Source organism: Gobius niger, assembly GCF_951799975.1.
Source record: "Gobius niger genome assembly, chromosome: 11".
Lineage (NCBI taxonomy): Eukaryota > Metazoa > Chordata > Actinopteri > Gobiiformes > Gobiidae > Gobius > Gobius niger.
Genome location: NC_136862.1, coordinates 17,150,807 through 17,176,372, shown reverse-complemented (window position 1 = coordinate 17,176,372; position 25,566 = coordinate 17,150,807). Strand labels below are relative to the sequence as shown.

Sequence of the window (25,566 nt, the reverse complement as noted above, 5' to 3'; positions counted from 1 at the left end):
ACAGACCTGTCCCAGCCACTGACATTGCAGTAGTTGAAACGCACGCAGCCAATGAGCGGCGCTTTGAGCCACTGATGCAACGGAGAAGCAACTGAACAGTTTCTGCTGAAAAACAAAAGCATGTTGTGAATGTGAATCAAACATTGTGTCCGAAACAATGGCCGACGACAACTTTGGGGAAGCCTCTGTTCCCCTGTCATTTCATGTGATTTACTTTGAGAATCTGGGACGTTACTGATGTGACCATCGTCGTTGTAATAACAAAGAACACAAAGGGAACAGGGCGTTTGACTCTCCTCTTTGGAATGAAAAGTGCTGCTGTCCATTGCATTTAACAAAACAAAAATTGACCAATCACGGGGGAAATAAAAGAAATGGTTGAAGGAAAACAGAGCTCCTTGAAACAAGTTCCGCCTGTCCCGTCCAAAGCCGTGCGCCCTTGCGCCGCCTGTGGGCCGTCCTTCGCTGCGTGTGGGCGGGGTGTTTTTCTGCAGCAGCAGCCTCATCCCGGTGACGCAGTCGGTTGCTAGGTGTGAATGAACTGATGCTTTCTCACAATTAAGCCTCCCTCCAGTTTTCAGGTCGACAACAACAAAGCAACAACTCATCCCTTTGCGCTGCCCTGGATATCCTTGGCTAAAATGGCTCTTTGAATTGTCAGTTTGTGTGGACCGACTAAGAAGTCGTGCTTTGCTTTTGCAACGCACCTAAGTGCCCTACAATTTTCCGCAAGAATGGAGTAAGTGTCACTTTTCTTATTACTTTGTTATTGGTGCATTTGACAGAAATGTAAAATGTATTATTTCTTACTCTTGTTACTATCCTTATTACGCACAAATGCCCTGCTTGTCATTTTAATCAGTAAGTTCCACACTAGCCTTTGTTTGCTTGGCTTCTCAATTTGCCAGTTTGGAACAAATCTTTGAGGAGCTCTCCTAAGTATCAATAGGATTTAGAAATAAACGTAAACGCTCGCGTCCATTTAACATTCCTTATAATATTTTAGAGATTGATGTAAGGTTGAATTTCAACCTTACATCAATTACCACGTGACCTGATTTTTGCCCCCAAAACATTTTTTTTTAAATTGTCAAATCTGATTGACGTACAATATACAGAACGTGGGATTACAAGTAACAGATCTATGGCAAACCTGAACCAGTGTGTTGAACACAGCGACTTAATCTGGTATCAACAGTGGGGCCCATAACAACGTCACTGGGTCCCACGTGTTTTGATGTTCCATTGAGGAAGTTCAGGAGTCAAAAGGGACCAGTCTTTCTTGTACCTTATGTTCATGTGAGCCTGATATTGTGATTTGTACTATTTTAATTAAAGGACTACTGGACTTGTGCTATATTTACACACTCTTGGTTGTATACAACTGTAAATACAATTATATATAAAAAGGCAATGGTGTTTTTGTGTGTTTTCTGTGAAATAAGAACATTAATACTATTTTACACCACACACTTTATGTTAATATTTAGTATGTCTGGTATTGTCTACTTTTTTGACCCATGTTTATGTTCTCTACAGGTTTCACTATGCCTGCCCTGCCCTACTCTCTGTGGCCCATAAGTCAGACTCCGCTCACCTCCACCACCACAGCCTCGGACTTGGACTAAACCAGACCAAACACCATGATGGCAACCTCGGCTCCTGTTTGGAGCTGTGTGCGTGTGTGCCTGGCAGACCCCCTCGCTCTCTCTCACCCACAGGCTAACCTCAGCCAATCACAGGGGCGCAGGGGGGAGGTGTCAGAGGAGACGCAGCACTTAATTGGTGAGTTGCAGCGGGTACGCTTTTTTATATTTTTCCTCATTTCAGGTGGGCTCGGCACTGCAGCACATTCGTCCCTCTTGAACAGTAAGTAATAAACTAGCTTCAATTAGCCAAGTGACTTACCGAAACTTTATAAATGCAGTATTAATTTTTTTTCTTGCAACTTTGAATATTATATTTTGATCGGCTTTTGTTAGCTTGTCATTTTTGAGTGATTACCCGTAGCGGTCGCCTAAAACAGCACATCGTGAATTCGTTTTTTTGTCCCGCTCAGGTGATGGTCTTACGGACTGGATGACAGAAGAAGTGGATTTCTCCTCGTACCTCCCACACCCTCCTTCCCCTCCCTCCTCTACCAATGCCTCCTTACCCCCTTCACCCCTTCACAATGATATTCAGGTGCCCTCGGACTTGGAGGTCATGACCTCTCTGCTGCAAGAAGAGCTGGCCCAGCTGGAGGACTACTTCCTGTCCGAACCGCTGCCAGACAAGGGGCCACGGCTGGGAAAATGCGACAAGGGTCCGGTGCCGGCGAGTCCACAGGCATTCAGTCAGCTGCCATACTCATCATATCCAACGCCCAACCAATCGGAGACCAGCCCACTTCTTGTTACCCTGGCAACCGGTGAACTGGACCTTCTGAGCATCTGTGGTGGGCCCCTCGGGCGATCCAAAATACCAAGACACGCCCCGTATGGCTGCAGTCGCCCCAATGGAGGCTGCAGTCGCCCCAATGGCACTGGGAGAAAACGGGTGGACGGGCTGAGGTTCAGTGACGGCTACGACACAAGTCTGTTGGGTTCCAAAGGCAGTAACTCAGGGAGTTCCGCGGTCACACTGACAGGAAGTTATAGCTGCGTGGACGAAGAACAACTGCTGGGGAAAAGCTACTGTCTGGGCAGCGCCGTCGAGGTCAGGCGATGTCAGGTCCTACCAAAAGAAGAGAAGAATTGCTGCTTCAGCCAAGACATTTTAGGCACTGCAAAGATCGTCAGTGGTGGATTTGGTTTTGGTGGTTCAATTGAAGTCCCACACAAAAAAGAAGATCTGCTGATGTACAGCATGAGAGAGGTGAGCGGAGGCACCAGCAGCAGCGAGGTCCTCAACACCATCAAGACGAGCGTGGAAGTGACCAAAGCCACAGTGTCATGGAAGAGTGAAGGCAATGAATGTTATCTACCAACTGCCCAGTCAGAGGCCTATCATAGCTTTTTAGGCAACATCAACGAGCAGGTCAAAGCCGAGAGCTTACAGATGGGGCAGCACGATGTGCACTTCATTGAAGATCAGGGCTCGGAGTGTTTTCTCATGTCCAGGGAGAGTGTGAACCTGGAATCTTCAGGGCACAGACAGGCTTGCAGGCTGAAGGAGGACCACTGTCCTGTCAAGTATGAGGTGGACATCATCCCAATGGAAGGCGGGGAGCGCAAACAGAAGAAACGGGATCAGAACAAAACCGCTGCTCACAGGTACATTTTACTCTTGCTACAGTTATTTGTTTTGAATGGTTTTGGTAGAATTAGAAATATTCATTTTCATCACTATGACATTCCAGGTACCGGCAGAGAAAGAGAGCAGAGCTGGATTCACTCGAGGAGCAGCTGCACTGTTTGGAGGGGAGGAACCGTGAGCTGCGGGACAAGGCTGAGTCAGTGGAGCGAGAGATCCAGTATGTCAAAGACCTGCTCATCGAAGTTTACAAAGCCCGCAGCCAGCGGCTCAAACAGGACACTACCGCCTAATGTGAACGAAGGAGACGAAGTTTCTGTTTTTATGATTGTTCAGATATGAATGTTAATTTTTCCTGATGGGTGGGGTAACTGCATGCATTACAAATATTTGATTTAATTTTATAAAACAACTCTATCTAATGCTTCCATCGCATTTGTACTCTTCAGATCTAATCCCTTCATTCTGCACTGTGGCATTGAAATGCTTGTGATGACAATCATTTAAAATAGATCTTACAATGTGAGTCTATTAAGTGAAGTTGGGTTATTTCTGAAGAACAATGTAATAATTTATAAAGCAGGTATAGAATTTTTAACCGCCTTATTAGATCAGATGTCAGCAATAGAAGAAGTATTTTTAATTTTCTTCTGTAATTCTCTCAATTATTTTGATCATAAATTTATAATGCGCTTATATTAAAAACAAAATATTTTTAGAATCTTACACTGTCTCAATAATAAATCCAAACTGTGATTGGACACAAGACTAAATTCAAGACACAATTTACGGTGTATTTTGTTTTTTCCTCTTCGTTTTTACATGTATTTTTACAGTCATTGACAGCGTTATGTGACTTTTGAAAAACTATTTCACTACTCAGGCTTTGCTTATGGGCCCAGAAATCTTATCAAGGCAATTGTCTCCCAAAAATAACAAATAGCAAAATACTATAAATGGTGGCCTTTAGCCGCCTTCATGTGCATGCATTATTTCTTATTTCATCTCCCAAACATCATCTTTCTCAAGTTAGAAACTTCTTAGCACTGCTTAAATATTTTGGCAATACAGGCCGGATAAATGGCTGATCTGCACTAACTTGCTATACTGTTTGTTCAGGAAGTGGAGTGTCTAGCTTTTACTTTGGTGAATATATTGTTACTTTTCTTGAAATGTTTGTGCAGGCCCCTGGGAGCGTCTGTGAATCATTAGCCGTGTTGCATTATGCAAATGTGTGACGTGCCATGGTTACATTCGCTTAAAGACAATCTGAGGAAGTAACGCAGCTCATGGACATTTATTTGTTCGTCTCTTTTTAGTCTTTTACTCCCTGCGGTGTACTATCAGCTTTGACTGTCCCAATACCAAAAATGACGCCAGGCAACCTGCTGACAGCGTCAGACGACGCTATGTTTATTTAGTCATAAAACATGTTTATTGTGTTTGTAATAGTTTCCAAATAAAATGTGCTTTACTCGAATCCGTTTCCATTCAAGGCATTTATTTTAGAACAACCTATACACATATATATATATTAGAGGATTAATATATCTTAAGCTGCCAAAGTTTCAACTGTGACCGGGGGAACGCGCGCTTTTCCTCTGAAGCGCGGCCCACCAAAGTGAATCTGGAAGCGCGCGGGCCCTGTTGCGTGAAATGATGTCCCAAACAGAACATTTACAACAAAACGAGCGTCATATTAAACGCAGACCGATATTACTTAATCTAAAAAAAAATGTAAAAATAGATTGAAATCGGACATTTAAAAACTCATTATGAGCGATAGGCCTCCTGCCCAGAAGATCGGCGACGCTCTGGAGTTCGTTACGAAAGAAATAAAGCCCACTTTCCTGTGGCACGACAACAAACAAATAAACAAAAAAATAGATTTTTCTCAATTGTAAGTCCGGACAAACGCGCATTCACGCAATAAGAAAAGCAACCTGTTGGCTGAACATGTTCAGATCCAGCCTGATTTTGAAATGTCTTTAAAAACATTTGCCGCAAACTCACAGTTGTCCAACGAGCTGCTCATAGTCGCTCTGTGGAAAAGCACGCGCAGCTTGCGATAGTTTCCTTTTGGCATCAACGGACATCAGCACCTGAGAAAATGAGACGCAAATGTATTTTTCACTCAATCACCATTCATATAGGCTAATCATTACAAAATAAATAAATATAACTTAATTTAAATGCATAAGCTACTTTAAAAAAGAGATATTGATAGTGATAAAACAAACACCAGAGTGACATAGTATAAAGAAAATATCCTACCCGGCATATTGGCTCCTGCTGGCTGAACACACAGAGGGTGGTTATGGCTGCATGTCTCACTGTGTGATTGGGGTCCATACAGGCCGCCCTGAGCAGTAAATTGGACACTTCTTCTTCTATGACCCACTCTGCAGCTCCATGGAGCATCACCAGGTTTCCCAGAGCCGCACAGCAGTGACGGCGAGTGACGGTGTCAGGGTCACTTAGAGCAGATGCCAAAACAGCAGTGCTACTCCTCACTGCCTCAGTCCACTTTTCTGCTCCTCCTTTCACCATATTAGCCCCGTCTGCTTGTTGGTTTGAGTTGGTTTTGCTGCATTTATACCCTGCCTTTACCAGACCTCCCAACCAGCTCCCAATTGCCCTGCTGGCCATCCGCCGGACAGGCATGCTGGGATCATGGAGGCAGTTTATAAGAATTTGGAAAATGCCACATATGACAGGTAATGTGTTGTGCTTAAAGGGCTGTACATTTGCCAATACTCTACATGTGGCTGCCCTGATTTGTTCATGAGAGTGTGTTAGTGCTCGCTGCAAAACTGAAACTTCCAGATGAAACTGTGGGGAACACTGGGCGACTTGGGACAGAACAGTAAGCAGCTCCACAGCAGCCTCCAGGACGTCCGACTGCATCAGGTCTGACAGTAGGGCCATGGCAGTTCTATGTGGAGTATTTGTGGAGGCAGAGAGATCGTCGCATGGCATCAAAAAATCACTGATACGGTCTCCAAGGCACGAAAGTGAGCGCTCAGGGTCACAGAGCAGCAGACGGCTCAGCAGAGACAGAGGCAGCTCTAATAATGGAGGAGTAAGCGTTTGAATCACCTGCCAAAACATAAAAAACATAAAACATTGTCTCGAGATCTTACCCAACATCAAAGAGCATAGAACAAATAACATGCAGGCTGTACTGAAATAACAAACAGTGATGCATACACAATGTCTTAATGCCAGTTTGTTGCAAGAGTTATCTGGTATTGCATCACACAGATGTGTTTACTACAGCAGCGGGACTCAGGTCTTTATTAGGAGCATGATGAGGTCCTAACCTGTAAAAGGCCTGCAACAGCATTACAGCTGACATACGAGTCAAGAATCCTGGACATGGTGAGAGCCGGGACGTCCAGAGCGAAAGGGAAGCACAACAAGTAGCAGCTCAACACAGGCAAGCTGTCAAGAGTCCAGTCAGTCTCTTGTCTGTGAGGGCTGTCGCCCACAAGCAAGCTCGGACTGAAAAGAATAAAATATGTGATAATAAGTGAGTGACAGGATGTGTTTGTCAGTAATAACAACTAATTATGAACACACAAAGGACAAATTAAATAGTTAATGTGTTTATGAACGCATCAGACACAGACCTGTCAGGCTTAAGCAGCAGACCGAGCGTGTATATGCATTTAGATGAGGGCTCACTGAACAGAGGAATGCATGAGTTTGGATCCTGGGTAAAAACCAACAGCGCCAAAGACAAAAAGGAGTAGAGTCCTGTCATGAAAATGTAAAATGAGAATGACAAATACTTTGTTAACAATATTGAAAAAAGAGAATATATCTTAAGCTGTCATCTGTACTTGGTCAAGTACAGGACTACTGAAGAGCTTTTGACTATGACATACAAAATGACAAAATCATGTACATTGTTAATGTCATTAAGAATTCAACAAAAACTGCTTGCGAAGAGTAAGAAAATATACATGCATTATTATTTTGTAGCAAAATTAACCCAAAACAAAGATATTTACATTTAAGCACATTTCTGGTTTGCAAAAATATGGGTTTATTACTGTTATCAAGAGAGTCACAAAAATAATGAATTAGACCCTAATTGTTTCAATGTCACAAATTTCAAAATAAACACAGGAAATTAGTAACGACCGACTCAGATATCTGTGATATTCATGAATTGCTACTGAAATATTCCACCTGTCCACTGCTGGTGAAACACATTTTAGACCGGCTGTTTATTTTTAACTCATTTACCATTGGCTGAATATTGTTCTGTGGATGGAGGTGTCCTTCCAAGTGATACCCCAATTCTTTTCCACAAATCCAGAAACAAATCAGGGTCTAAATATGAGTCGGGTCGGCCTTCATGCTGTAACAGAAAACATTGAAGCAATGGATTATAAGGTTTCATTAACCAAAAAAGTCTCAGTGCTGTTTTGTGTTATGTTCCAACCTCTGAAAGTGTGTGAAGCAGTAAAGCCAGGATTCCATCAAACACTCCCCATCCCGCTGGAAGGGGAGTGTAATACTGATAGAAGAAAACAATAAAAATGTTTATATTCTCAGGTTCACTAATTATACAGATAATAGTTATATTATTTTGTGGGAGTTTGTTCACATTGTTTTTTCTACTTTCAGATAATCTACACTCAATTATTATAACAATTATTTGAAGACCTTTCAAAGACATAATAAATCCATGGACTTTACCACAGGAGTTTTAACTTTTAATTTGAGTTTTGATTTTTTTTTTTTGTTCAGTTCAAAACATTACCAAAAAAAAAACAAAGCGTAACTTTTTTTTCTGTGACAGACTGTTACATAACAATAAACCTAATAAAAAGTGATCTGAATACTTTCTACACCAACATTGCTAAAGAAAATATTTGTACCTTGTCCATTTTCCAAAGGTCCCGCAATAATGTAATCAGAGTATCCAAATCAGAATGTACAGGCACATCGTGTTGTATGAACATAGACAACAAAGCAGATGCAAGAGGCTGTTAAAAAAACATGTTAGCAAAGGTTAAAAAGGGTCAGGTTACAGAAAAAAAACAGAAACTTACTGCCAAAGTCTTGAACATTGGTTGATTAAGAATAGTGACAAATGTCTTCGAGTGTTCTTCTAACTGACTGTAAAAGAAATCATTTATTGTGATAAAGATAAAGTAAAATGAAATGATAAAAGAAGAGGTTATTTTCAGACCTATATCCTTGTTCAGCCCACTCGCTGTGCCTGCTCCAAAAGATCAAGAGCAATTCCAACATTTTACCAAGTGTTGGAACGCACCATGGAAGCTGGGAAGAATGCATTTTTTATTATTCTTTTTAAATCAATGAACACAGAGGATTTACCTCAATGTGTCATACTTATTTCAAACAGTTACCGTAGTGATGTTTGGGTTTCCAACTATGACATGGATCAAGTCAAAGAGTAAACTGGGCATTCCAATTTGTAGACAGAGCTCATGCGTCTCTTCTTGGTCAAAAGAGCAGATCAGACTGCTTAAGAATTGCAGTGGTTGATGGATCTCCAATGACTCCTTTACAGTTCCACTTGTGACCTACAAAAACGTAATAATACTCTTTTAAAGATAGTCCCATTTCCTTGCAATAGACCTGTAATATTAACCTGAGTTTTGAATGCAAGAAAAGTGGATTTCAGTCTTGGGATCAAGTCATTATTCTGTAGCACTTTGAGTCCATTTTGGCCGACTTCTTCGAGCAGTTTTCCCCAGTATTCTTCAGGGCCTGCTTTCTAAAGACATGTTTCTTGTTAGGAAATCTGTGACTTACAGTATTATCTGAGGGTATGAAATGGCAGCTCATCCTAACCAGTGCATGCAAAGAGGGCCTTTTTTCTTCAAAGCACCTCCGAGGTAATGGAGGACCAACTTCGACAGAGGGGAACTCCTGTGCATAGTCTATGCTAATTTGACCCCTGTAAAAATACATTTGACATTTGTCACTTTTTATTTGCACTCTTCAGTCTTTTAACTTGTGGTGTATTCAGTGATACAAAATTCTTGCGTTAAATATATATTTACAATAAACAAACAAACACCTGTGCTTGGATATTTGGTTGCAGCCACTGTTTGACTTCAGTCTGGGAGTTTTTAAAACATCTTCTAGGGGCGGTAGTTTGGTCTGAGTAGGCTGAGTGATTGCTGCCTTGGAGTGACTCCTTTCAGTGTCCATACAACTCAGTCCTTTCTGCAAAAAGCACATATAAAACTTGGTAATTAAAAGCATTAAATCATTTAACATATCAAAAAGAGTCTTTAAATGTCACTAACTGCTGTTTTCTTCTTGTCCTGTTCCCTTTTTTTTTGCAATAACCGGCCCTCTCCTGTAGCCTGCGGTGTCTTTGATGCCACTTGTTGAAGTTTCAGTGCCATCACCTCAGGACTCTGTGCTTCTGTCAGAGGGTTGAACACAGTCAAGTCTGAAAGAACTGACAAACATTTATAGAAATTAAAGAAAAGAAAAAGTTAAAGCTTAATTGTATCAAGAATGCTGTACCTTGAACGCCATCTACTACAAATGGGTGATGTAGAAGATCTGGCCATGCCAGCCTCTTTTGGGGGTCTTTTGTCAACAGCCCTTTGAGAAAACTCTAAAATAGAAAACCATACAAAAACATTTATTGGATTTTAACTTGTGTTGTGATCTGCCTTAGGGGAACAACATCTTCCTTACAGCGCAGCTTTCGCTCATTGTCTGAGGCCATTTGACTGGGTCTCTCACGATCATCTGCACCAACTGAAAGATGGAGTTAGTGTAGAACGGGGGCGCCCCCGTGTGGAGTTCATATAAAATGCAGCCCAGTGACCAGAGATCAGCAGTGTGATCATAGGGCTTCTCCCCCACAAGCTCTGGAGACATGTACAGTGGTGTTCCTTTGATCGAAGTCAGCACCAAAGTAGAGACACTCATAGCCCTGGCAAATCTACAAAGAAACAGTTGATTATCAATTACATGAACAATAGGCAAACTATTTCTAACAAAATACTTTAACAAAATACTTTAAACCAACCCAAAATCACAGAGCTTGACCACTCCACTTTTTCCAAGCAGAATATTTTGAGGTTTCATGTCACGATGAAGAATGCGATGGGAATGTAAATAATAAAGAGCTGAAACCAACTGACAGGCTATATCTCTGACCTGATGAAAAGGAAGCAAACACAGTTAAAGGCAAAATGTTATAAGCAAAATAATAACACTGAAAACAGTACACCTACCTGACTTTCTGGCAAACTGCCATCATCTTCAAGAATCTGGAACAGCTGTCCCTCGGCATATTCAGTTACAACTACTACCTATTTAACGATAAATTGTCATAAATAATCACATTTCCAGAATCCCTCTCAATCAACTTCTCCGTATGAAATGTTTCATGGGCCATACCTCCGTATCTGTCTCAAAACTGTCAAAAAGTTGGACAATATTTGGATGTTGAAGATCCCTCATTATTTCAATCTCTCTTTTCAGATTTCGAAGCTCCTTTTCAGAGCGACCCACCTTTGGCATAAACTTCAAAGCCACAACCTGGTGGCAGACGACACAGGTGCAACGACAAATCCATGTGGCTGCGAACAACATCACTAAAACCATGAAATACTTACTTGTCCACTATATTTCTTTCTCCCTTTGTAAACGCGACCAAATGAACCCTCTCCAGCGAGCTCCAAGACGTGGTACGAATTCATTTTGACGAGTAACAAGATGGTAACAACTTAGCTATAAACAAAACTTTTAGCTAGTAAGTTGGTTAGCAAGTCATTTGAGAGGGCTTTGAATTGTACTGTAACTTCAGCCGTGATTCATTAATAAAACAAAGTACAACAACAGTATAGCATTTGAACCTCTAGTCTTACTTTACAAACACCAAGCAGCAAGAGTCTGCAACTTCTGTTGTTCTGAGCGGCACAGTTGACGGTGAGCGGAACAGCGTCGTGTCGAAGTGCCACCGCCTAAAGTTATAGCTATACACGAGTACATTTAATTTTACACGACTTTGCAGGTTAATGATATTATAAGTGTTGTCTTGATCAATTTATAATACACAAACGGTGAGCTGCGGTGCAATTTGTAAATAAATTATTTTAAAATTTAACCGGGCATTTCTACAGACACCTCAAAAGCGGGGTCCTTAGCATAGCAACCTGTGGAGCGTACCTAGTAACCAACAGTAAACAAAAGGCGATGCAAACATTATTATTATTATTATTATTATTATTATTATTATTATTAATATTATTATTATTATTATTATTATTATTATTATTATTATTATTATTATTATTATTATTATTATTATTATTATTATTATTATGCTAAACTAGTATTTCAGTCGTCGTCTCAGCATCCCAAGTCCTCTCCGTGGCAGAGTTCGAGCACATGCTGTGCCCAGGAGAGTTGTTTTTTGGAGTTCATGAATGTTGATGTTTGCCTAGTTTTTGTTCCATATATTTATTCTTTTTTTTTATTTTTTATTTTGGGACAAGGCCTCGTGGAAGACCCAGGACACGCTGCTGGGACTATGTCTCCGTGCTGGCCTGGTGTCGCCTCGGGGCCCCCCCCCGAACAGCTGGAGGAGGTGTGTGTGGATCGGGAAGTTTGGGCATCTCTGCTTAGACTGCTGCCCCCGCGACCCGGCCCCGGATAAAGCGGAAGAAAATGGATGGATGGATATTTATTCATTCCCTTTTTGATTCTCTCAGTCTTGATTTCAAGGTCGTTATATTTGTTGGTTTTCTTTTGACAGAGGTGTTGATGTGAAGAGGCACAGCCATCTATGAGGATTTTCTTCTTCTTATTCTTTGGGGAGGATAACAGTAAACCAGAATGTAGTTTATGCAATAAACCCAAAAGAATGTTCGGCATTGCAAATTTTGTATTTGTAACCAATTCGTTTTGTGTCCACCAGATGGCGAGCAAAGATTGTAGCCTACCATGCAAGTGAAGAACATGTGGCATGGCGCTTGCAGTCTTAATTAAATGCAAAAGTGTTAATTAGGCCCAAATAAGTTATGGTCAGTGTCCATTAGTGGTTATTATGATGATGATGATGATGATGATGATGATGATGATGATTATGATTATTATTATTATTATTATTATTATTATTATTATTATTATTATTGTTGTTGTTGTTGTTGTTGTTGTTGTTGTTGTTGTTGTTGTTGTTATTATTATTAACTTGTGTGTGGTAGTAGAAATAGGCATTGTAGCTGATACGTACGTAACTATGGATACGGTGAAATCAGCAGTGGGGAAAAAAACACACAGCATCCTATAAAGAGTAGGAGGTAAAGGTGCTAACCACCCAAGCAGCCGCTGGATCACTGACAGGTTTTTTGTTTAACCTAAAAAGTTGTATAGTGTCAGCACCTTAAAATGACAAAAACGTCTAAAATAGGCCTATATAGAGCTTCATTCATTTTCTGTTAGCTTTATGATTATGATTATGATTATGATTATTATTATTATTATTATTATTATTATTATTATTATTATTATTATGCTATGACATCATAAAGAAACAGGGAATGTCATTGATGTTTTGTTGAACTAAAGTGCTCATTAACCAATGTCTCCAAAGACTGCCCCCTCACAAAAAGCCCCTGAGCCAGCGCTGAAGGCTGCAGTTGCCTTTGCAGACACAGGTGGAGGGTAGGAATGGGTCTTGACCGGGAGGAGTGTGCTGCTGTGAGTGAACTTGTACTGGCTGCAGAGTTGTAGAGAAGAGCGCATTGGATTACCCAGCATCACCGCCTCCACTCATCCTGCAGAATCTACCGGCTAATCACCACTGCATTCTTCAACCAATGCAAGCATCGTCATGTTTATCAGAATACCACTTCTCCTTTATTTGGCGTTTATTTTGTCCAAACTTGTGTGCTGCATGGAAAGTGAACTCTGCTTCCCTGTCAGGCTAAACAACTTCAGTCATGACAGAAGGACTGTTACTGACGACGACGTGGATCTCTCTAAAGGGAGAAGTGTCATAAAAATAAGGGCATTTCACAAGGATTTAGTGCTTGATTTACGCCAGGACTCAAGTTTTATGTCATCGGCTGTATCTGACCAAGACGCAGCGAAGCGATCCAACAGCGATGTCACTCAAGATTTGCGCCGGTGTTTCTATTCCGGACATGTCAATGATGACAGCAGCTCATATGCAGCACTGAGTCTCTGTAATGGTTTGCTGGGTGCGTTTGGTTTCCATGGCTGGGAATACTTTATTACACCGGTCCAGAATGACACAAGAACTCCCGAGAGCGCGCACATTCTAACGCGCAGAACCAGCCGCAACTTGACACCAAACGCAACGTCCAGATGTGCCGTGGACAGTGACATAAGTCAGCAGCTTGTGCAATCATTGGAGAAATACAGACACCTCGCAGATGACAACAATGTGACCAAGACGATGCAGAGTTTGGGGAGATCCAAGAGGTTTGCGTCAGTCCCCCGATACGTGGAGACGCTCATAGTGGCCGACGAATCCATGGCACTGTTTCACGGTGACGACTTAAAGCACTACATCCTGACCTTGATGTCAGTGGCTGCGAGGCTGTATAAGCACCCCAGTATTCTAAACTCAATCAACATCGTTGTCGTGAAGATTATTGTTATAACTGAAGCTGACAAAGGTCCCAAAGTGTCCGGGAACGCAGCAATGACGCTCAGAAACTTCTGCACTTGGCAAAAAAAGATGAATAAGAACACAGATAAGCACGCAGAGTACTGGGATACAGCAGTCTTGTTTACAAGAGAGGTAATGTCTTATTTATAAGTTGTCCATGTCTGACTTGCACTAATTATTTTTCTGTGTGCATCAAGCTTCGATCTCTTGATCTTTAAAGTACTGTAGTGAAGTTCACCCCTGGCACTGGTTTAAGTTTGCCTAACTCTACTCCTGAGAGCATTGACACTACAGGTCACAAGTAATTGGAAAGGAAAGAACAACAGCCCTGATTGCTTTCATTGCTCACGAGAGGGCAGTTGCAACCATTGACTTGGAAAAGCTGCACTCCCAAATTATTTGACACAGGGTCAAGAATGAAGTCACTTGGTCTGTGATCCAGGATGAACAATTTGACTTTGGGAGTTTGACCAGTGAGCTTTGGTCAAATTAAATTGAATTACAGAATCAGACTAGATGTTTTGGCAAACAGATGCCAAGTTCACCTGTAACATTAAGGAATCGAGTGCCTCAAGGGATGCACTGCTGACTTTCATCACTACTCCAGCTGCATGTTCTCCACATTGCACGGGCCTCTTTAAACACATCCAAAAGGGACACATGGATAAATGGACGGAGTGGGGAAAGGCGGGGGGTTTCACCCACCGGCCTCTGTTCATCCTCCAACTTTAAAACAAGCGCTGCAGCTGCACTCACCCTGTAGCATACTAACACACGTACATTTCCTTTCTGGGTCATACACCTAGCAATATGCACCGTAAATATGCAAGCTGGAATTCCTCCAGGTTGTTAATGTAAAGTTTTTTTTTTTAATATGGTAAAATGGTACATTTGATGTTGGATAGCCTAGTATATACAGTATATCTAGTCTGGTTTGTTTAGTACGACCCTGTTCAACTCAAATCCAGCAGACCACACCCACACATAATGATTCATGAGGATGTCTTCTGTATTAAGAATCAAGGGCCTCGGTCACTGTTCCATTTAACAGATGACTTTATTAAAGACCATTTATCAAATTTAGTCCAGATATTGATTAGAATAGAATGGAATTACCACAATTAGACAAACTTTAGCAAGTTACTAATCACACACAAATCACTCATTGTTTTGCAAAAGGTCAATGGTACTTTGACTTTAGTTTGTCATTGTTTTTGCTTGCCAAGCTTTCTGTGAACATTTTTGGTATATCATTTACTATGGTGGGTAAGCGACAGCATTGACAGTTGCTTGTATTTCTTTGGGGTTTCATTTTCTGGGTCACCTCCATTGCACTGGCCAAACTCTAAATAATATTTGAAAGTTGCATTTCCTTACCACCCATCAGTGCACAGGCTGACAACCACACACAAAACATTAAGAAACGTTAATCAGTGGCTTTATCTTTGAGCATAGTTTTGTATTTGTACACAGTTAGTGCTATTACAGCCTAGATAGTTGACAGATGTGCGAAGTAGGTCGTAGCCATGCTCAAACTCATTGACACTGCTGCTTTGTTCCCCTGGTTCATCTCGCACTTTTTTTTTTTTTTCTCCTCATAAATGACCCAAACTTTGGATGTCATCTCCTCCGCACAGTGGAGCATATGGAAGCCATTTGCAATTGCCAGCATCTGTGGTTTATTCTAGGAATGGTTTGTCATCAGCTCTTCTCTTGGCGCAGCATTTTATGGGTATATTAATTGCACTGAAGTGTTGCATTGGCTGGAAATGCATTAAACTTGCCTTGTCTTTGCCTGAAGCTGCATCTCTTAGTGTGCGGTGTATGTGTTTGGGCATGTAATGTATATGATTGTGCTGTTTAGGGATAGGAGATGGGTGTTTCTGGTTCTTGGTTATGGATGCTCTCGTCCTGTGATTAGCAGGCTTGGTCAGCGGCTCTAAATATGCACTAAAACTGCGGTTGGAGTTTTGTGGTCCGGAAATAGGTCATCTGGAAAGCGTGCTCTGGTGTATAAATGTTATGACTGGGGACAGTTACATTAGCTCATATAAGAAGCTCTAAACAAAGTAACCACTTAAGAAGTTGAAAGGTTTTCATTAATTCAAAGCCTTTTCAAAACCTTGTTCTTGTTGCAATATTTTATGGTCAAGGTATTTCATGCTTCTCACGAACACCAAATTGAGTTCCGGAATACTTGATTACTCGATGAATACCAGATAGTGTTACAGTATTACAGTTATCTGCTGCGACTGAAACCTGTAGGTCAAGGTTAGTCTGTTGTGTCTTAAGCATTGCTTTACCTTATGTTTTGCAGGACCTGTGTGGAGCCTCCACCTGTGACACTCTGGGCATGGCCGATGTTGGCACTATGTGTGACCCCAAGAGGAGCTGCTCTGTGATCGAAGACGACGGCCTGCCCTCTGCTTTCACCACGGCTCATGAACTTGGTGAGACCTGCCAAAAACAACACAAAACTTATGACAGCAGCACTTAATCAAACAACTGTAATACTTACTTTCCCCATCAACTCAACAGGACACGTGTTCAACATGCCCCATGACAATGTGAAAGCCTGTGACGATGTGTTTGGGAAACTGCAGGAAAACCACATGATGTCTCCCACTCTGATCCAAATCAACCGCACCAGCCCCTGGTCACCCTGTAGCGCCGCCATCATCACAGAGTTTTTGGACCGGGGTCTTGGTGAGTTTGGGTGACCTTTGACCCATGATGAGATACAAATCTTATTGCAATAGTGAAGACAGTAAAGTTAGAACAATGTACTTTATGATGAATGTATGAATGCAGTGTGTGAATGAGTGATGTTCAGACTGGGAGTCACATCTCAGGGATGCCAATCAGTAGGAGCTTGCCTTTACTGTGTGTCAGTAGTGACTGAATAATGCAATGCACCCTATTGTACATGTTTTAATGTTAGGGGAAATCAGAGTACCCCAGAGAAAACCGACAAAGGAAGAATGCAAGCTCCACACTGAAAGGCTCCACCCAGTATCGAATATGGGATCAACTTACTGTGAGGCGAGCGCTCTAACCACTACGCCACCATGCTACTTTGAGCGTCCGACCAGCGCTATAAATATCCAATGCATTATTACTGTTATGTAATGGTTTATGTACATCATTGAAAACTATACTTGAAGTGTTAATGCAGTGTTTGAGGGCTCCCCTTTTACACCCTGTCGTCTTTCTAAAATGTTCCCAGTAATTTGTTTCAAAACCCACTTGAGTTTTGCAACCCACTGCTGGGTCTGTTTGAATGTGCATGATACATTTTTGCACTCGGGCTTGTGCACATAATTGCTATGCATTTCATACGTCACAGTGACTGCCACAACAAAATTTCCTTATAGCCTCTTTTAGTATTGTGGGTTTAAACATTTGTCCCGGTTCACATTCTAATGATTTCAACAGTTATTCTTGCCTTCAGCCCAACACTCATTATCGAAGTGAGGGCATAATCAAATTACTAAAGTGGGCCGGAGCAACATCTGCCATTAACAGAAATGCACTGGGTTTTGGTTTGGACTCTTTGCCAAGCAGGGCAGACCACAAAACCCTGGAGAGACGCTCAACTCTTATTTTGAAAACTGCCTGACATCTGCACCAAATTAGAGGCCTTGTTTAAAAGAGTCACCGCTGAGGTTTGGACTCGGAGGTGCATCCGCGTCCCGCTTCACATGCAGGTTAACTCCAAATAGACAAACGGCATGTCTCTGTCTGTGTTCACTTTAGCAGACGCCCCAGCTCGAAATGCAAGAAATGGACTGAGAAAACTTGCCTGGGAGTGATTTTTACTAACAGCGTTGTAACTTGGCTCCTACCGGCTGGCTGTCATAAATCCAGTCTTCAAAAAGCTGTGGCTCTGAAACAACATGTTGCCTCATGTTACCATGCAGCACTGTGCCCCGAGTCGTTTGTAATCGCTTTATTTCTGTGTAAACTCACTGGCACTTATTGTTTTAGATGATGGCTCTTTGGAAAGTGAATAGGAAGGAAGAAATGGGATTGAGCAAACTGTGTTCTCCGCTTTTTGCTTAAATGACTTCCTTGCAGGACAGAGGAAAGAGAACACAATACAATGTCCTTCAAATGTGTATAGTGCTAATACTGTAATAGTAATACTACAGCAACTTTACTACTACAACTAAGCTACAACTATTATAACTGTTACTAATTACAACTGCAGCAACTTTCACTTCTACTTTTACTAACACCACTACTATTTTCACTACTAGCCATACTGGGAAACATATTATTATATTGCGTGACTTTTGATTTGACTCGTAACTTTGCGAGGAGCAGGACATCACCAGCTCATCACCATTGCTTTGACTACAGGTTCATGAGCTTCAATTAAGTCATCTTCCAAATGCTTTACAATGATGATAACCGAACAATCTTTATCCCTGTAATGATATTTACATTTTGAGTTTTACCAGTTCAGCTGCTGCTGTGACGTAGTAACATATGTCCGCAATGTGGCTAAACCAAACCAGTTTACTGAGCAAAGTGATTAAATGAGTATTATTATGAATAATAATAAACCACAATCTCCCAGTATCTCCATGATTTTAAAATTGCTCCATTATTTATCACAGATTAAAGGCGTTATCCACCCCTACTCATACATTAGGTTTGATCGTTTTCTCACATCAATAACATAACATTATCCCTGTAGGTCAAACATGAAAAGGGTGGATTTACTGGGATGATGCGACAGTGGGTGGAGGTTGTATATGTGTGTGTGGTACAACTGCATCAGGGCACACTTCAAAGAGGCCAAGAACACAAGAGAGGCCAAGACGACCGCAAAGCCTTTGATTAAAGAGGAATGGAAATACTGATGAACTGACCAAGTGCTCCCTTTGTATTCATGCTGTTTATTGTGTTACTCTGTTTTAGGGGACTGTTTACTGGACCCGCCCCAGAAGCCCCTGTTCCTCTCTGACATTCTGCCAGGGGTGTCCTACAGTTTAGACCGTCAGTGTGAGCTCGCATTCGGAGAAGGGTCCAAGCCGTGCCCCTTCATGCAGCCTCCGTGTGGCCGCTTGTGGTGCACCGGGAAGTCCAACGGGCACCTGGTGTGTATGACCAGACACTTCCCTTGGGCAGACGGCACCCCCTGTGGCGAGGGGCAGATCTGCGACCGCGGACTGTGCACGGGCAAAATGGAAGTCCAAACTGGGAAGGTAAGATTTATGCATAATATAAAACTGTCGACGTTACACATACTAATGTACTGTGACAGGTGAATAACTGAGTGAACGTTTGTTGCTTATGGCCCTATAGATTATGCAACTGAACATTCATGCCTAGTTGATGCCTACATTTGTGTGTTTGAAAGTGATCGAGCATGCTTAGTCAATCAGTCAATTACTCAAAGTCATCCTTATTAGCATCATTATGATTTACAATTATTAAGTCCAATCAATCAAAACAGCTGGACCTTCCAAACTCAAAAAACCTGTTGTTGCATGACCACTTTCTCAAAACAGTGTTTGTGCCTGAAGCTCCAGCACCAGATGTATCCGGAAGATCTAGCTGTTTTGATTTGATCATAATAATAACTTTCGGACTTAATATGAATCTAGAATTCCTGTTTTCTGATCATTATGACGTATGTTTCAGGTGGATGGACGTTGGGGGAAGTGGGGTTCTTTTGGCCCCTGCTCTCGCTCATGTGGAGGGGGTGTCCAGCTCTCGAAAAGGGAGTGTAACAACCCAATCCCATCAAACGGGGGGAAATACTGCCAAGGCGTCCGGGTCAAATACCGCTCCTGTAACCTGAACAACTGCCCCAACAATGGTACGACACGTCCGATGACGCGCTGTGCGGCTCGGGACGTTTACGCCTATAACTCCTCCACCTCTCTGTTCTGTGCAGGTAAAACCTTCAGAGAGGAGCAGTGTGAGACCAATGGACGCCATTTCAACAACAACCGCATCGCTGCTTCTTCCGTTTGGGTGCCCAAGTTTTCCGGTGTTTCCGCAAACGACAGGTGCAAACTCATCTGCAGGGCTAACGGCACCGGATACTTCAACATCATCGCGACAAAGGTATTGCTTTAATTTAAAGGGACTATATAGGGTTTAAAAATGTTTCAATTATGTATTTTCCTCCACCGACATGTTCCAGCCATGTCCTGATGTGTAGAATGAGCTCAGACCTGTTCACCACAACTGCCTCTAAAATCCTGCACTGTCACTCAAAAAGTTATTACTTCGGGTCTAAATGCCGTCAAGCTTAATATAGAGACTGAAGTTACAAGTAAGACCTGAGGTGGCAGTAGTGAGCATAAAACGACCAGCTTGTATCTAGTCTCTTTAATCTAAAACCGTGTTATTATGAAGACATTTTTAGGGAAATCCCACCTGCAAATTTGAAAACACTCTTAAAACATACAAAATGCAACCAGAGGCCAATGTTGGAGGGTCTGTGGTCAGGAGGGAGACCACACTCACGTATTTTGGGACTGTCCAAAACCACAAATTCATTATTGGAAAGACAACTTAAGTGTTAAAGGTGCTGAAATTCCAGTGGAAGCAAATGTCACAATATTGGGACTATTTCCAGACAATCTCAGATCACATAGTAACATTTTCCCACTATGGATAATACTCTTAATTGCAAAAGAAAATGATTGCGGTCTCATGGCTCAAACCTCAGCGCCCCACCATTACCCGATGGAAAAATAAACAGAAAGAAGTGTGCCACATGGAGCAAACAACAGCAAGATTGCAAATGAAAGGTGATTTACGTAGGTATTTATGGACAATTGGTCTTTAATTGATAAATGTATTAAAAAATGATTCAATTTTTCTTTGTTTTTGTTGTTTGTTTTGTTAATTGTATGTGGTTTATGTTGAAAAATGGTAATAAACAATAAGTGAAAAAAAGAAAGAAAAAAAACCTCACGCACAACACGCTCACTTTCAAATACAGTACATGTACCCTTTTGTGAGTGTGCATGTTTTATCATTTGAATGCACTGGTCTGAATCTTTTTGTATATTCTGTCATTACTGTGTTTTCGGCCAGGCTGTGGTGATTGGGTGTACTTCCAAAATAGCTGGTGTGATTTAATTTCAGGTCCATCGTACGTTTCAGATGTTTCCTGATGGTAAAGAATCATATAAAATATACTTCAATCCAAATGGTAATCCAGATCCCCACATCAAAACACACCACCCTTTATGCTTTACAGACTAAAGACCTCTCAAAATATATATATGCTTCAAAATGCATCCATAATTTTCCAGTTAACTTGACTAATCAACAGTTCCTTTGCGTTGCTCAAGAAATGCAGGCCTCTTGTTTGTTTATCTGATGCCAGGCGATCAGACAAACTCACGCACTTCAAGCCCATCTATTAAGATTCAGAAACTGTAGTAAATATGAGCCATCTGACTGTGTTTAAACATACAGAGGGGAGAGATGGGATGGGAGTTTGTCTAATTCAGATAGGGGAGTGTGAAGTGAGTCTAAGCAGCGCACGTAGAGTTCACACGTCACTCCAACATGAGGAGGATAGGATAAAAATACTCCCGAGACACTTAAATCACCCTGCAGCTGTACAGCCTAACCTTAGCCAAGATGTTACACTAAACCTTATGAATCTTAAAGGGCAATATGAGGCCAAAATGACACCGTTTATAGGTCATTATTTGAGTCTCTGTTTGTTGCAGGTTGTAGATGGTACCCCATGCTCGCCGGACACAACGGGAGTGTGCGTCCAGGGCAAGTGCATCAAGGCGGGCTGTGACGGGAGAATCGGCTCTGCTAAAAAGTTTGACAAGTGTGGAGTGTGTGGAGGCGACAACAAGGGCTGCAAGAAGGTGTCTGGACTCTTCACAAAGCCAATGTGAGTAGAATTACAGTGGGTTCAGAAAGTTTTCAAGCCTGTGTTACCAAGTTTCTCAAAGTGCTACACTGCAGTCATTATTCATGGTGGTGGTAAACTACTGCAGTAGACACAGCCGTCTCTGGGATAGGCTGAGGCGAGGCTGCCAATCTGCACCATAGGCTCCTCTGACCACCACCAAACACTCACTCACATGCTCACACTTCTACATTATTATGCAGCAATCTGATACGAAAATAATGTAAAAGACTTATTGGTTAAAAGAAAAAAAATCTAGAAAATTGCCCTACAATAATACAATAAATGTAGGTTTGAAAGAAATGAAACTGTAATGCATTTCTAAACAAGGATTTAATCAAAATAGGGCCTAATTTGAATATGATCAAGGAATAGGCCTGCAAAGGACCATGCAAAGTTTGCATGAAAATTGCATTCATTGCCCAGAATACAGCGGGTACACCCTGTTTTCAGTGTCATACTTCAGTAACATCGGGCTGAAAACACATTGTTTTTGACTGTTTTTATGTGTGAAATGCAAATTGATCATTTTTTTTTGTGTCGCTTTTAATATCATACAGGCATGGATACAACTTTGTGGTCATGCTTCCAGTGGGTGCAGCCAACATAGACATCCGACAGCGAGGTTACAAGGGAATGACAGGAGATGACAACTATCTAGCGGTAAAGAGCAGTAGCGGACAGTACCTGCTGAATGGGAACTATGTTGTGTCCTCTGGGGAGCGAGACATCCTTATAAAGAACAGTCTGATGCGCTACAGTGGCACATCTGGCTCTTCTGAGACTCTGCAGGCTGTAAAACCTTTAGGAGAAGCTTTAACTGTGGAAGTGCTGTGTGCTGGCAGGATGACCCCACCCCGAATCCGCTACTCCTTCTACCTGCCCCGGCAGACCAAAGAGGACAAGGTGTCAAAGAAGGACACACGTGCAAACTTGCAGAATAGTGTCCTAGCGGAGGATGAGGAGGACGCGCTCAAGACTTTGTACAATAAGGAGGATCCTGGTATGGGAAAGTGGCTCTCCTCAAACTGGGACAAGTGCTCTGTGACTTGTGGAAATGGCCTGCAGAGGAGGCTGGTGCAGTGTCTGAGGTCGGACGGTAAGCCTGGTTTTGACTGTGATCCCGCTCACAGACCTTCAGCCACCAGGATCTGTGGAGACCCCTGCCCCGAGTGGAGAGTGGGAAACTGGTCTCCCTGCTCCAGGACCTGTGGCAAAGGCTTCAAGAGGCGCCCACTGGATTGCAGAGCTCAGACGGGACATCTGCTGCCGCGGGAACACTGCCTCAGCCTGCGCAAACCACAGGAGCTGGACTTCTGTAACCTCAGGCCTTGTTAAGGACATGAGTCTCTGTCAGGAGCAGATTATTCCTGTAGAAACCAATGGGTAATTATTGAGAGTGTGATTGCAGAGATACTTTCCTGAAAAAAAATGCTGGAAGAATTTGTTTGACTGCACTCACTCACTCAGACTTTGATAGTTTAATTTAAAGAACAAACACAATGTTATTTATCCCTTCTACTGTCAGCAGGTACTGAATTTCCACAAATCATCACTTTGACCCAGTGCTATTGTTTTTAATTACATTGGGGCTTCAGAAATACAAAGAAATGAAAAGTAGCGTTTTTATTTGTACGCAGCCTGTTGCATGTTACTGTCCACCTGCCTCTTGTTACTTTTCAGGGAGTTTTTAGATACTTGGAATCAGAAATAAAACAGATCACCAGGAGTTCTTGTGCAGACATAGGCTTGATTCACCACAGCAGCTGCTCTGCTGCTGTATTGATTATCCAAACCAAATATTAGCTTTCAACTAGTTTGCTATCAGCTGCTTAAAAATGCGAGTGGATTCTTTACAGCCAAATGTTCAGTAAAAGATTAGCTGTAATCAATTCACTTCTTGTGAACCGTTGTTGGAAGAGGTTCTGTGTTTGGAAAGAAACGATTTGTCTTAATGAGACTGATACAGCTGAACCGTTCCTGGAATTTTCCAAATTTGCACAACTATTATTCACATAAGATAAAGTAAGTACAAAACAATGCTGAAAGGAAATGTTTTAAATGCTGACGGCTCAGAAAGCTCATCCTTACTGACCTACTTATACGCAGTGTATGTCTTAGTCTTTCTTTATTGCCCCGATCAGTTTGGTCACACCAGTAGTCTCCCCAGTCCACAGCAGGTCATGGAGCTTGTTAAATCATGCTTGTTTGGCACAGTTAACACACATCATTTATTATCAATGAAACTATAAACTTTGGAGAAGAAAAACTGGCAGTGCCTTTGTTATCCTGTGCTGATTGTGCCTCTCCTTGTTCATGGCCCCACGACCAGAGCCAAGCAGTTTCTAAACATGTGTCCTCCATTCTCAGTCTGTCCTCTGCAGGACTATTGTACAACATTGTTTCATGTTTTATACCAGCTTTTGCACTTTGTACAGCAGAAGTAAGTAATGACATACACAGACTGTGCTGTATACTGTGTATACATTTATCCAGCTCTGTGCAAAATTATTGATGTTTTTGTTCTTATTTTCTACAGACAGTTTGTCTTTGACTTTTGTATATTTATTCCTAAATAAAAACATTAAGGAACCACTGAAACATTTTCTTATTTCCTGTTGAAAGTGTCTTTGAATGATTTACTTTATCACAGTTACCTATGGGTTTAACTGTGGCCATCACACCTTGTAACATTCGCCTGTAACCTAAAAACTTCACTTTACTGTTGATGAGTTCAGTGGCTCGCACATATTTTCCAATGTGGCGATGGCGTAATGTGGACCCTGGATTCTTGGTCCCGGGCCGGCCCAACAGAGCAGCTGGGAGTGCGTGTCTGTGCGCTGGAAAAACTGAACGTATGACTGTGCATGTGCCGCGATGACTCGTGCATGTCTGAAGAAACAGGTCAGAGGGAGCGCGGGAGGTCCTCGCACTCAGACATTTTTAACAGTTTTTAACACAGAGGTCTAATCCACTGACCTACATTAAAGCAATCTGGGCCTGAGCCAAGATAAACACTGCGCTAAGTCTGAGGGAGGAAAGTTGAGACCTCACTCATCACTGTTGCTTTATGTCGACTTGGCCGACGAGGGATTGTGGCAGTCATTTGTTTTCCAATAAAATACAAATTCTTAAGCTGCTGGTTTTATAGCTCCTCTGTATATAAAGGCCCACAATTAACCAAGGCATAATGAGCTGAATTAAGGGGATTTTGGAGTCAGTCAACTATAAGGTTTGTCACATTTATTTATTTATTTGATAGGGACATGTGTGAACAATAAACATGTACCACACTACAACATTTATAGCCAAGGCTAATTTGCAATGTCCGTCCCTAGAAGGGCTTTTCAAATTCACACAGAAAGTACAAAAAATACATTTACAGTAACATTAATTAAATACTTCTGACATTACACAAAGGAAGTGCATTGAGTGCAGACTAAAAATGATTGCAGACTTGATCTCTTTTTAAAATATGTTTTAGTTCATTTTTAAAAGCCCCCAGGTCTAAGTCCTGTTTCAGCTCAGGAGGCAAAGAGTTCCAAAGTTTAGCACCCTGGACGGTAAAAGCTGACTGTCCAAAGGTCTTTTTCCTAACGGGTACTTTCACATTTCCATTAGCAGCTCCTCGTGTGACATTGAATCAATAAGTACTATGTTTATAAGCACTCGAATATTAGGGAAATTGTATTTTATTCAGGTTACCTCTGTTGTAATAATTGTGTAGTAGTTGTACAAAAAGTTGCAGAAAGTAGTGATGCAGTAAGTAACCAAATAT

The 25,566-nt window shown here is 41.8% G+C and overlaps 3 protein-coding genes across 4 annotated transcripts; 2 read left to right on the top strand and 1 right to left on the bottom strand.

Moving 5' to 3' along the window:
• Window positions 1-298: 298 nt before the first annotated feature.
• On the top strand, window positions 299-4,719 carry atf5a (activating transcription factor 5a). Its single transcript, XM_079566019.1, has 4 exons — window positions 299-739; window positions 1,540-1,785; window positions 2,060-3,254; window positions 3,341-4,719. Exons 2-4 carry the CDS (start codon window positions 1,644-1,646, stop codon window positions 3,525-3,527), a joined length of 1,524 nt encoding a protein of 507 aa, XP_079422145.1. The 5' UTR covers window positions 299-739; window positions 1,540-1,643; the 3' UTR covers window positions 3,528-4,719.
• A 480-nt stretch (window positions 4,720-5,199) lies between these two features.
• On the bottom strand, window positions 5,200-10,994 carry stk36 (serine/threonine kinase 36 (fused homolog, Drosophila)). Its single transcript, XM_079566780.1, has 20 exons — window positions 10,863-10,994; window positions 10,645-10,785; window positions 10,479-10,556; window positions 10,271-10,401; window positions 9,934-10,183; window positions 9,757-9,850; window positions 9,531-9,688; window positions 9,299-9,447; window positions 9,070-9,175; window positions 8,867-8,992; window positions 8,622-8,798; window positions 8,441-8,532; window positions 8,301-8,367; window positions 8,127-8,234; window positions 7,688-7,762; window positions 7,489-7,603; window positions 6,867-6,993; window positions 6,558-6,738; window positions 5,509-6,333; window positions 5,200-5,336 (listed from the first exon to the last, which is right to left on the bottom strand). Exons 1-20 carry the CDS (start codon window positions 10,944-10,946, stop codon window positions 5,244-5,246), a joined length of 3,177 nt encoding a protein of 1,058 aa, XP_079422906.1. The 5' UTR covers window positions 10,947-10,994; the 3' UTR covers window positions 5,200-5,243.
• Window positions 10,995-12,995: 2,001 nt separating this feature from the next.
• On the top strand, window positions 12,996-23,237 carry LOC306970575 (A disintegrin and metalloproteinase with thrombospondin motifs 15-like). Of its 2 annotated transcripts, XM_079566568.1 has the most exons (8): window positions 12,996-14,017; window positions 16,203-16,335; window positions 16,424-16,591; window positions 18,812-19,098; window positions 19,538-19,715; window positions 19,794-19,966; window positions 21,595-21,770; window positions 22,349-23,237. In XM_079566568.1, exons 1-8 carry the CDS (start codon window positions 13,082-13,084, stop codon window positions 23,124-23,126), a joined length of 2,829 nt encoding a protein of 942 aa, XP_079422694.1. In that variant the 5' UTR covers window positions 12,996-13,081; the 3' UTR covers window positions 23,127-23,237. The 2 variants fall into 2 exon arrangements, with proteins under 2 accessions (XP_079422694.1, XP_079422693.1); XM_079566567.1 differs by having other exon boundaries at window positions 19,538-19,966.
• The last annotated feature ends 2,329 nt before the right edge of the window (window positions 23,238-25,566 follow it).

What these genes read in the sequence shown, in the direction of transcription:
- stk36 (XM_079566780.1), bottom strand. Translation starts at nt 10,946, where the DNA reads ATGAATTCGTACCACGTCTTGGAGCTCGCTGGAGAGGGTTCATTTGGT. An exon ending in GAAAGAAATATAGTGGACAA is followed by an intron (nt 10,786 to 10,862) that starts GTAAGTATTTCA and finishes GTCTGCCACCAG; the next exon opens with GTTGTGGCTTTGAAGTTTAT. An exon ending in CAATGAGCGAAAGCTGCGCT is followed by an intron (nt 9,851 to 9,933) that starts GTAAGGAAGATG and finishes TTTCTATTTTAG; the next exon opens with AGTTTTCTCAAAGGGCTGTT.
- LOC306970575 (XM_079566567.1), top strand. Translation starts at nt 13,082, where the DNA reads ATGTTTATCAGAATACCACTTCTCCTTTATTTGGCGTTTATTTTGTCC. An exon ending in TGGAAGTCCAAACTGGGAAG is followed by an intron (nt 19,099 to 19,537) that starts GTAAGATTTATG and finishes CGTATGTTTCAG; the next exon opens with GTGGATGGACGTTGGGGGAA. An exon ending in GGACTCTTCACAAAGCCAAT is followed by an intron (nt 21,771 to 22,348) that starts GTGAGTAGAATT and finishes AATATCATACAG; the next exon opens with GCATGGATACAACTTTGTGG.
- atf5a (XM_079566019.1), top strand. Translation starts at nt 1,644, where the DNA reads ATGATGGCAACCTCGGCTCCTGTTTGGAGCTGTGTGCGTGTGTGCCTG. An exon ending in GGAGACGCAGCACTTAATTG is followed by an intron (nt 1,786 to 2,059) that starts GTGAGTTGCAGC and finishes TGTCCCGCTCAG; the next exon opens with GTGATGGTCTTACGGACTGG. An exon ending in AACAAAACCGCTGCTCACAG is followed by an intron (nt 3,255 to 3,340) that starts GTACATTTTACT and finishes ATGACATTCCAG; the next exon opens with GTACCGGCAGAGAAAGAGAG.